We start from the raw sequence: 12757 nt of genomic DNA, 5'->3' as shown, positions 1-12757 counted from the left end.
CTATACTGATTTGTCTGCTGCCTTCGATAAAGTAAATCACGATATTGCAATCGTTAAACTCGAACGCTTAGGATTCTGTGGATCTTTACTGGACTGGTTTCGAAGCTACTTAACGGGACGAAAATTATCAGTTCAAACAGGAAATTTTTTCTCAAGACAATTCTCCGCTTGTTCAGGCGTGCCTCAGGGAAGCCACTTGGGACCGATAATTTTTGTCATCTATTTTAACTCACTGTCTTTGATGGACCTAAACTTGCGTATGCTGACGACCTCAAACTTTTCCACACCATCAACAGCCAAGAGGACATCGATTTCTTGCAAAGGCAGTTCAATACCTTCGCTCACTGGTGTGACACCAACTGCCTGCCTCTAAACCGGAGTAAATGTGCTGTCATTTCATTTCCTCGCAAGCGGAACTCTTTACACGCGGAGTACACTCTTGGTAACGAAACCATCGCCCGGGTGGACCACATCAACGATCTGGGCGTGATCCTAGACCATCGGCTGGAGTTTAAGACTCATACGAATTACATCGTTGATAAAGCATCAAGAAGTCTTGGCTTCTTATTTCGCGTTACAAAGGAGTTTAAAGATGTGTACTGCCTAAAAAGCTTGTATTCAACGTTCGTTCAACTCTCGAATATGCATCAGCAGTTTGGTGCCCATTTTACCAGAATGGAGCCGAACGAATTGAGGCTATCCAGCGGCGCTTCATGCGGTATGCCCTGAGACACTTGAACTGGCTAGATCCGTTTCGTTTACCCAGTTACGAAAGCCGTTGCCGCCTTATTGATTTGGACACACTTCATGTCCGCCGAAACGCTGCACGTGTTTTAGTCGTAGCGGATCTTCTCGCGTCGAGAATTGACTCTCCCGTGTTGCTGGAAGCTATTCCCCTCCGTGTGCGACCCCGAGGACTAAGGAACCAAAATCTGCAGCTCTATGTTCCAATCCGGCTAAACAACTACGGAGCCAACAGCGCTCTTATAGGAATTTTTAGAACTTTCAACCGCTTCCCCGAGTACTTCGATTTCGACGTCTCAAAAGCCACGTTCCGAAGAAAAATTTTAATGGTATCGAGGACTGTGTAGACTAAGGTAGTTTTTAACTTGTTTGTAACTCATTATTTTATTAAGCTATCATTAGGATCAACAGGTGATCCGTTGATGTTTTTACACAAATAAACACAAATAAACAAATAAAACAAACAAACAACAGAGTAGGAATTAGTTGCATGATCATTTATTTATTTCACTTTCACACTTATGCTACAGAATGGAATCTCACAATTCCACCTCTGAGAGTAGTTACGTATAAACGTCCGACATGTTTATGATTTACCAAATAATAAGTTTTTCGCTAAGGTCTTATCGAAAGATTGGCAGTTGAATAAATAAATAAATAAATAAATAAATAGATACATACTAAAATAAATAAATAAATAAATAATACTTAAGAAAACTAGTTTGTTATCTAATGGATGGATTATCTAAATAGTAATTACAGGCACATGTCATTCTACTTAAAACAAAACAAAAATCAAAGAAGCTGACGTTGCACACAAAAAGTATCAACTTTCACCAGTTTCATCTTCGTCTTTGACAGAGAAGATAAAAGTGTTTCCCGCCGCTGGCTTCCTTTCGTTTTTATCGAGTTCCTACGTTCTAATCTTAGCACTGCTTGGGCGATGAACGGCGACGCGGAAGGATGAAAGTTTTTCAAGGTGTCATTCTGAGAACATTCCGCTTTCGAAAAACCATCATCTCTTACAGCTGCCAGCATCGCACAAGAATGCACGGTTACGGTTTCTAATTTGCATTGCATCCAATTTCTACACCTGAACTTAAGTGGATAATCTCCATGGATTGAGTGCGATTCAATCTTCGCTTTTTGTTTTTTTTCCTTCCGATTTGTTCTGCTGCTACTGCATAACCTAGCTATCTTTTGTTCTTCCTATTTTATTTACTTTTTCGTCCTAATTGGATTCCCCTTTCCCAGTTTCGAAACTTAATCATCAATTCCTGAAATCAACCGTTTTGTCGTAGTGCTTAATTAGCACTCTTAACATGATTTTTTGTGTCATTCGTGTTCCATCTCCCTGAACATCAATCAACCTTCATCTTCGTTCCGTTCCGATCATCAGGAACTACAGCTTCCGGGCCTGGACCAATTTGTTGATGTCATTGAAAGTTGTCACCATGGCAGGATTCGAGAGATCCTGGTAGCCGGTACAAGCTTTGTGTGCCCGTTCGCAATCGATGCCATCCTGTCCATCCTTGGCTGCCCGCATATACTTGAAGAACCGGAGGATGTCCGGGTTATCGTTCGTCGGTTTGCGCAGTTCGTTGAGCTCCCTGTAAAATGTGTTGAGAAATTATTTATTAAATAAAACTTTTCATAACTAAAACGAAGGGATCGAATCTTTCTACAAGGGATGAATCAATAAGTTTTTTAACTATTAGCATCAACAACGAATCGTTTCGAATTTTAATTTGAAGTGTGTTTGAAGCTTCTGATTTGAGCATTTTTCCCTGGATAAAAGTATTTTGAACCAAACTATATTTTTAAAATAGATTTTAAGTTTGAGTTTAATCAAAAAATAAAACTGAATATAATTTTGAAATTTATTTTTTATAGGCGGTGAACAGACCTTAGATACATCAGTTTGATTTATGAAAGCATAAAAAAGTTATTACCTAAAAAAATGCGAAAATCTGCATTAAGTATTTTTAGAACGAACTTCGAGGTTCACTTCGAATAAGAGAATTGTGACATTTGTTAAATTCCACAACTTTTTTGAAGATGTGAAGTCTCTATCTTGAAGTTTAATGTCATTTTTCGAGTAATTCAATTTTAAATAGCATATTTTCAAGCATCAATATATCTGAAGGTTGCAAACATTTGAAAACAAAAACATATGCATTTGAAAGGGCAATTTTCAAACGTTCATGAGCATAACATTTATTTAACCATTCCTGGTCTTAAAACGGCTATTAAGCTATATACGGACGATAGTATTGGCGAAAAATTGGCCTCAGTCATAACCTCAAATTTTGATTAGCTGGCGGCCTCACCAGTGATGCTAGGTGTGTTATTAAAATCAGTATTTGCTTGTTTTAAACTAAATGTAATATTTCTGAATTGATTAAATTTTTTAACTATCAACAGCTAAACGTTTGAATTCATTACGGGGTGTCCCAAAATGGATGAAGAAAAGTCATATTTTTCTTATGAATTTTCAAGGTGAATTCAAAACATCTGAAATATATTTTCATGTACTGCTTGGTAGATAAAAAAAAGAGTTGTTTCTAACTTCTAAACGAATGCTAAACTATTCACTCTTACGAAAAAGTAAATTAATGAAGGCTCCGCCTATGTTGACTCCAAGCAAAGGTCCTCCTACAGTGAGGTTGCTGGTTCTGTGAGGGTAGGCATATTAGCCAAAAATTACCCCAGCACACGGCTGAAAACAGAACAACTTAAAATGGTACAGCAGGCGATAAAACGGGCGGTTCTCGGTCAAAGGCAGGAGAAACTTAAACCGAAGTTCGCTCAATGCTCGTACAAGTCTGGATTCATGGTTGTAACGTGTCTTGACCAGGCTACATCGGACTGGCTAAAGCAAGTTACACCAACAATCAAGCCATGGGTAGGAGCTGAACTATTCGCCGTTGGAGATAATCTAATCCCAAGATCGGAGATCCTGAAGGCTCACCTACCTGGAGCTGCCGAGGACGATATCGGTACGATTCAGGCAACAATCGAAAGCCAAAACGATGAGCTTAGTACTGAAAGCTGGAGATTCTACGATATCCACAAAAGAACGAAGTGGTTTTCACCGTAGACGAAACCTCGATGAAAGAGTTGGAGAAGAGGAACTTCGTCATATACTATGGATTTGGTTCTAGTAAAATCTGGAAAATAACCAAGAAAAATCCAGAAAGCAGAACTGTTGAAGGGAACACCACCGATAAAGCCGCTCAAGGACCCGGGCAGTTAAAACAGGGCCTTGTAAAGGACCGGTCGGCGACAGATCAGGTCCAATCCACAGAAGGAGAGTCGATTAGCAAAGAAAGTATCTTGGCGACACTCAATCTCAATGAACCAGACTCGAAGGACCAGGGCCAACCTATGGACCAGGGACAAAACTCAGGGACAAACGGGAAAAATGAGAAAAGCCTCAGTAAATTCAATGCAGATTGCTCACCGGAAGGGACTAGGTTGTTGAACATGGGCCCATGTTTGGAACAAGATCAACTTAAACCAGGCGCGAGCGGAATGAGCAGTTCTAAAGGTAAATTAACCATCAACAAACCTGCTAACACAAAATTCAGAGCTACTAAGACTGGTTCAAGAAGCCTCAGCACATGGAGCAAACCAAAACGAGACAAGCAAACATGTGCAAATGGCAAAAAGCCGGTGCCTTGTCCCACCACCACGGGCAAAAAACCTCAAAAATGAACACCCTAAAATGTGTTCGGGCGAATCTTCGTCATGCAGTTGGAGCCTCGAGTACACTACTGAGAAGATTCGTCTCCGAAAACCTGAACCTTGCCTTTATCCAGGAACCTTGGGTTAACAAGGGTAAGGTACAAGGTCTATACAAGCCGAATGGTAAGATTCTTTACGACGATAGAAGCGCTCACCCAAGGGCTGCTTTACTAGTTAATAAAAGAATTAAATTTACTCGCTTTACAGAATTTATCGACGGAGACATCACGGCTATACGAATGGAAATACCGACACCAAGAGGTAAGCACACGGTAAGTATAGCCTCGGCGTATTTCCCAGGAGATAGCACCGATATGCCTCCACCGATGGTAGTAGAATTTGTAAAAAAATGCCGGGCACTAAACCAGCAGTTTCTCATCTGCTGCGATGCTAACGCACATCACACGCTGTGGGGAAGTACATCAACAATAGAGATGAGTCTTTATTAGAGTTTCTTTCACAAAACCATATTGATATATGTAACGAGGGAAACAAACCTACGTTCACAACGCCAAACAAACAAAAAGTCCTCGATTTAAGTATGTGCACACCACTGTTTCTAGGGAAAATAAATAACTGGGAGGTGTCGGAAGAAGAATCACTGTCTGATCACAGACATATTACATTCGACATAGTGGGAGGAGAAATAATCGTCGGACGTTTATAGAGACCCTAGGAACACCAACTGGGATCTCTACAAACACACACTTGAAGCTTGTAAACCTTTGTTGAATGAGAAAATACGCACAACAAAGCAATTAGAGGAAGCTTCAAACAGTTTTACAAATAAAATCACATACGCTTTCGAAGCAAGCTGTCCACTGATGGAACGTGTTTCAAACAGAAGAGTTCCTTGGCGAAACAGACAACTAGAAAGGTTAAGGAAAAAACAAGAAGACTTTTCAACAAAGCAAAAGCTGACTCAAACTGGGATGACTATCGTAAGTCCCTAACTGAGTACAATGAAAATATTCGAAGAGCTAAAAGAAGTAGTTTAAGGCACATGTGTAAATCCATTCAAACTACGCCAGAAGCTGCCAGGCTCCAAAAGGTCCATCTAAAGAACACTCAAATCGACTGGGTCAATTATGAAAAACAATGGGGAGCTTACTACAGACCCAAAAGAAACACTGCAATTACTACTAAGTACGCATTTTCCAGGATCCTTCGAAAGGTTAGAGATTATCGACACGTCGGCTGGAAGACCCAGTCGAAGTGTTAGACGCGAGGAAGCTCTCCGCAAATCGCGCACAATCTTTACACCGACAATGGTTAACTGGGCAATAAGTACATTCGAGCCATTTAAAGCTGCTGGTGAAGATGGAATTATGCCAATCCAGATAAAGCAAGCAAAACAAATGGTAACACCTGCCTTGGTAGAGATGTTTGTCGCCAGTATGACCCTCTGTCATATTCCCACCCAGTGGAAAAAGGTGCGCGTTATCTTCATCCCGAAACCAGGGAAAAAAGATAAAACTCAACCAAAGGCATTCAGACCTATCAGTCTGACATCCATTATTTTGAAAATAATGGAGAAGATACTTGACGAGCACATTAAATCTCAGTATCTTAGCTAATGTAAGCTGAACAATTTTCAGTTCGCTTACAAAAAAGGTATGTCAACGGTTACGGCCTTACATTCCTTAACACAAAAACTAGAAAAGACTATGGAGCCAAAAGAAATAGCACTTGCTTCTTTTCTAGACATTGAAGGGGCATTCGACGACGCATCTCATTACTCAATCGAATCAGATATGAAAAGACGAGGGTGCCACATGGCAATTGTTGACTGGACTAGTACCATGCTGATAGATAGAACCATTTGTGCAAGCTTGGGAGGGCTTACGATCAGTGCCACTCCAACTAAGGGATGTCCCCAAGGTGGGGTTCTATCACCGTTGATGTGGTCATTGATCGTGGACGACCTCCTAAACAAACTTGTATCTATGGGATTCGAAGTTATTGGCTTTGCTGATGACGTAGTTATTATAGTTCGGGGAAAACATGAGAATGTGTTGTCTAATAGAATGTAATCTGCACTTAACTACGCACTATTCTGGTGCAGGGAAGAGGGACTGAACATTAACCCTTCCAAAACTACTGTGATAGCATTCGCTATGAGACGAAAAACTGCACTAAAACCTCTAACACTACATGGGAAAGTGCTAAACTTCGAATCACATGTGAAATATCTAGGATTCATACTAGACTCAAAACTATCATGGAACCCACAGTTAGAGCATGTAATAGCCAAGGCTACAACAGCTCTATGGGTTTGCCTCAAAGGAGTAGGGAAAAAATGGGGACTAAGGCCGAAAATCATCCATTGGATATTTACAGCTATAATAAGACCCAAAATCTCCTATGCCTCCTTAGTATGGTGAACCAAAACTGTGCAAGCTACGGCCCGGAAGAAACTAGCGAAGCTTCAAAGAATAGCAACGCTATCTATAACTGGCGCAATGCGAAGCACATCAAACGAGGCTCTGAATGCACTACTAAATATTCTGCCACTACATCAATTTATTGAGTTAGAAGCAGAACGTAGTTTCTTGAGACTCTCAAAAATCAAAACTCTCTATCAGGGGGATCTTACAGGACATCTAAAAATCCTGAATAAATTTAAAATAAACTCACTTATTGTAAAGAATGATGACTGGATGGAGCCCGTTTTCAACCTAGACATACCATACAATGTAACTATCAGCGATAGGGACATGTGGGAGTCAGGTGGTCCTGAGGTTCCTCCCGGATCGATTAAATTCTTTACTGATGGGTCAAAAATGGATAATAGAACTGGGGCAGGGGTGTTCGGACTTAAACTCAGGATCTCAATTCCTATGGGAAATTGGCCAACAGCATTCCAAGTAAAAGTTCAAGCAATTCTAGAATGCACTTTAGCCTGTTTGAAAAGGGGATACAGGGACACAAGTATCTATATATTTTCTGAGAGCCAGGCCGCTCTCCGAGCACTAAATAAGTTCACATGTTACTCCAAGCTAGTATGGGAGTGTATTGTTGCTCTAAGAAACCTGGCCATACGGAGCAGAGTATTTTTATTCTGGGTTCCAGGCCACTGCGATATCCAAGGGAACGAAGAAGCAGACCAGCTAGCTGGGGAAGGATCTCAGGGCCTGTTAATTGGACCAGAACCCTTCTGCGGAGTATCGAGGAGTGCCTTGAATATGGAACTCAAGAACTGGGAAAACACCAGTATTCCCTCCAACTGGAGAACAGCAGAGGGAGCAGCTCAGACGAAAAGTTTCATTGAACCAAGCGCACGACTCTCCAAAACCATGTTGAACTTAAGTAAGCACGAGTTAAGTACTTACACAGGTCTCTTGACCGGACATTGTCCAACAAAACAACATCTCAAACGGATAAACATTATTCAAAACGACGACTTTCGGTTCTGCGGGTTCGAAAAAGAAACTGCAGAGCATCTTCTATGCAACTGCTGCGCCCTCCTTAATAGAAAAGATCGTGCTCTTGGGGCAAAGTTAATAAGCGCACAAGACATATGGTCTCATATAAGCCCTAAGAAGGTTATATCATACATCTTTGATATCATACCCGATTGGGATGAAATGCTTAGTCAGCAATCAACTGTCACTTCAACCCATAGTGCAGGTGAGCCTGATAGCATACAGTAACGCGGGACAATTACCACAATAGATCAAATACTGGTCGCAGTGAGCTCTCCCCTACAAGGAAAAAAAAATGTTGACTTTGAAAATAATCGCCTACATGCTCTGATTATATTTAACATATAAAAATAATTCACTACATCGTTAAAGTGTGCGATACAGTACAATTGGTTCTGAGAGAGCCAGCAGATTGCAATCAAGTGAAGAGGGTGGAGAAAATAAAAACTGTCCCCGGAGATGGAGCGTGATGAAAAAATCTAATATGTAGGTTGGGATTAGGAATAGTGGAGAGAGGGAAATAGAATCAAAGTGGCATTTTGGAAGCGGGGTTCTATACGTTCGATCAGTCGATTGAAGGAAAACAACGTGGGCTACTTTACGTTGAATTTAGAAAAAAAGTAGTCAAAAGAAGAAAAAAAGTGAGGTTATAAGGTAAGGTAAGTAGAGTGATGGCAGCAAGGTAAGATATTTAGGGTATTTGAAAATTCCTTTTTGCTTATATAACTATATCGTGTAGAATGTTCAATCACTTGCCAACTATCCAGGTATATACACGGATGCCGGAATACCTGATGAAAATTTTTAAAAATTGCAAATTTTTATAAATTTTTGAATAGTTGTGGAGCTGATTTAAATATTCATCCAAAATAAACACCGACATTAACACGATGTAGGGGAAAGGTTTCCTAAATGGGCCTATCGGGTTAAATGACCCTACGGCTGTTTGATGAAATGGCTGACTAGACAGCTTATCCGACCAATGCATTTTGAGGGTGATACGCTTAGAACATAAGGCAAGAAAGAATTTTATGAATTTACAAACTCAAAAAAACTCAAAAAAATCATACAAGGTTTTGATACATTTTGATGTAATATTTCAACTTTTGAAAATTATACGTAAACAAGCTTAAAACAAAAACTAGGATGGTTTTTGTTTCTTACTCAAATGAACTTAAACATATTTCAGCTTTTGTGGAGGTTTAATAATAATTATATAGTGTAATAATAGAGTGTTTTTGTATGCCCCCATCATGTTTGTAAAATGCCTCCATCCTAAAATAACAGGTTAAATAGAATAAATAAATGATTTTTATCACTGAACCTTCAAATCTAAGCTCTGAATAACATCTTAAGAGAGAATTGGAGATCTAAAAACTGATTTGATAAAGTTTTTCTCATGGATGAACTGACTCCATAGTATGGCAACCCTAACTTTTGTTTTATTCCATAAAATACTAATACACATAGATTTTTATGAAACTTCAGCTTTGTCGTACGCAAATTATTACTTTCTAGCAGTTTCAATGAAATTATGCGAAAATATTGTCCAAAAAACAGAAATTTTGTTCAAAACGGTTTGAGGTTCGGTATTTTAGACAACACTTACAATAAAATCGTTTTCTTGGAAACAGAAGAAAATTTTAACATAAAAATTACTCCATTGTATAGAAAACAGATGCCTGCACACGTGTATATAGTTTTTGTACACATATTCGATGTGATATTTGATTAAATCAGTGTTCTGCTTAATAGGCGCATATAGCCCGCTCCTCCCCTACGCACAGCCACAACAGAGAACACGAAGCCATGGTGCCGGATATAGGGAATTCTGCATTAAGGATATCCAGAACAGTTAATACGAAGAATGCAGAAGTGTTCATACTTTGGTAAAACTGCGGTGAATCCGTGCACCCATGGTGGATTACCAACATACAACATACATACATCGTTAAAGTGTGCGATACAGTAAGTTGTTATTTCGTTCAGATAAATGATGCGTTTAATTTCACATTCGAATAGAAATCTACGGGAGAGTTGCAAATTCTCAGTACTCATGAAAATGTTTTTCAATGCAATCGAAAAAAATAAAATCATTTTTCAAATATCAATGCACTTGGCTCCCCTGAATACCCAAAAAAAAATCACAACACGAACATCTGTGTATCGCTTTTCCACAGGGCGAATTTGTCGATCTTAGTACCGGAAAATCACGTTTATCGTGTGCCCTTCCCAAAAATCGATAGAAAGCTTTTATAAAGCTTTAAATCTTATGTGTGACCCGAAGAGTACCATTTTGCCATTTTGAATTTCCGTTTCACATCGATCATGATCAATCAGTTAAATAATTAAAAGGTGTTCTAAGTATGCATTGTTAATGCTTTTATACGGCTGGCGAAAAATGACGTTTAGATGGTGCTCTATTTCAGCATTTGTAATGCTTATTAAAGGCTATGTTGTGATAGCATTTATTCAGCCCGCTATTTCGCCTTTTTAGCATTACTTCTGCATTACATAAGCACACCCAAAATTCAGCCTCTGTGCCAATGGCGTGTAGTCAATTACATAGCATCATTGGTACAAGAAGATAACGCGACCGGTGCTGATTCGATTTGCTCCCACCGGCATTAACCTCCCAAGTCAACCGAATTGCGTATGTTTGAAAGAAACAAAATAAAAACGATTTCACGTCCCTCCCTATCGCATCATCAGACGAAGAAGGATGGAAACAAATACCGGCCAACACCAGGCAGCCAGCGAACCGAGCACTGTGCGTGTGAATGTAGCAAAAGCAACAACAAAAACATCCTTCTAATTCAATCCCTTCAATCCACCGGCAAACAACCACGGCCAAGCTGTGCGTGTGTATGCAGTTAAAGCAACAAAAAAAACATTGCTTCAATTCAATCAACCGGCAAACAACCACGGCTAAGCTGTGCGTTTGTATGTAGCAAAAGCAACAACAAAAACATTACTTCAATTCACTGGCAAAGCTGCCCTGCTTTAGCAGCTGTGTAGGGGAACATGCCCTATTATGCGCCACCTAAGCGAATCGCTGATTTTCTATGTATTCAACGTACAAATTGTGTTAAAAATGGGTGTAATCGTTGAAGAAAAGTGTTTTCTACAAATTCATATGATTATTCATTACTCAAATTCCTCTACTTTCTTAAAAAACATGATTTTTTAAAACCATATTCAAAGCCACAGAACCAAACTGTGTTGCGAATATGCGCCGCTCTGTATTCAATACGCGCCTAGCAGCCGAACACACCCGAAAGCAGCCGAAGACCGAAAACACACCAATACTTACAGACACTTTGACTGAAAAGAAAATCAAAATGGACTACAGTATTGTTCCGATTTTGTCAGCCCCATCTTAAATTTAGGGCTGACAAAACAGGGTACCTGACAAAATCGGAAAAAAAAAATTCTTGAAAATAATTTCAATTTTGATTTGACAATTGTCCGTTTACTTGTTATTTCGATATTTTATGTCAATGCCGGGATAAGGGGTTACATTGACCCCTTTTCTTTATTTTTTACCCTTCTTACAAAAAAGGGCATACAGTCCCCCCACAATCATTAGTCACTTAACATATCATTTCACCACAAAATGTTCGTTCATTCGGGTGTTAGTGGACCAAACATCAAGCTTTGCATTAATTTCAGTCATTAAATATTCCCTCTTTGATTTCAAATATGATTTTGTTTCGAATTTTGTTGAAAAATAAAATAATATACCGAAACAATCAACGTTTTTCAAAACCACAATTATGGGTCAAAATTGAAGCTTGTAACAATTATTAGTCATATTGCCCACAATTATTAGTCACATAGAAGTCCATGGCAACACGCGAATATCAACATGAAAATCAACAAGTTTCTGGCAAACATTCAGGGGCATTCTTCGCTAGTATACGTTCAAGGGGCAATTGGGTTGAGCTAGCAACCAAGAAATGTTTTGTTTTGCTTGCGAAAAAGTGACCCATGATTGTGTGGAACTTGGTTGATTCTGTAACAATTATGGGTCACTTTTATTTTGCTAAATATTATTGAATTTTCGCATTTCATTTGCTCAGTTTTATTTGGAAAATGTAAACTCTTCTTTTGTGCTTATATGGGACCAATTCATTTGGTTGGAATCTTTGAAATACCCGCATAAGGAGCTTAACGGTTTAAGATGTCAACCTTATAACATTGGTATTTTATGCGATAGTTCCACAGCTTATAGTTCACCTTTGATAAAAAGTATTCAAACAGCTATTATACTGTTTTCAAACACACAAATAATATTTTTAATGCATTTTAATGATATTGTCGATAAACTAAAAATAATAATATGATATAATTTCTTTTGGTTTAGTAGATATCAGCAGTTCTAATGATCGGTGACTAATAATTGTGTGTGACCCATGATTGTGGGGGGACTGTACATGTCGCTTGAAAATCCAACTTTCGATCCGAGGCCCGGAGGGCCAAGTTTCATATACCATTCGACTAAGTTCGTCGAGAACGGAACATGTCTGTATGTGTGTATGTATATGTGTATGTGTGTGTATGTTACAAAATAATGTCACACAAGTTTCTCGATGACCGCTTGACCGATTTGAGTTCTTGAGGCGTCAAATGAAAGGTCTTGCAAACAGCAAAATGGAGGACCTGTTCAAGAACTCAACCCTAAGTGATTGTTTACAAACACCCTTCATACAATGGATTGTGTACATGCCATTTGAAAAACCGTTGGTGCGTAGCTGCAGGATTGATATGCAATTGCAAAACAGCTGAATTTGTTGAACACATAAGTAAGATTACTTTAAACTTAATACATCTTGAACCTA

At 39.1% G+C, this 12757-nt stretch overlaps 1 protein-coding gene across 1 annotated transcript in view; it reads right to left on the bottom strand.

The window, feature by feature from the left end:
* Window positions 1-1226: 1226 nt before the first annotated feature.
* Window positions 1227-12757, bottom strand: part of LOC129740109 (uncharacterized) — a 111921-nt gene continuing 100390 nt past the window's right edge. The window contains exon 7 of the mRNA XM_055731712.1: window positions 1227-2354. Within this exon, the coding sequence (XP_055587687.1) occupies window positions 2147-2354 (208 nt within the window). The 3' untranslated portion in view covers window positions 1227-2146. The remainder of the gene's footprint in view (window positions 2355-12757) is intronic.

Source organism: Uranotaenia lowii, chromosome 1 (genome assembly GCF_029784155.1).
Source record: "Uranotaenia lowii strain MFRU-FL chromosome 1, ASM2978415v1, whole genome shotgun sequence".
Lineage (NCBI taxonomy): Eukaryota > Metazoa > Arthropoda > Insecta > Diptera > Culicidae > Uranotaenia > Uranotaenia lowii.
The sequence above is the reverse complement of the archived record's forward strand: the minus strand, read 5'-3'. Positions and strand labels throughout refer to the sequence as shown.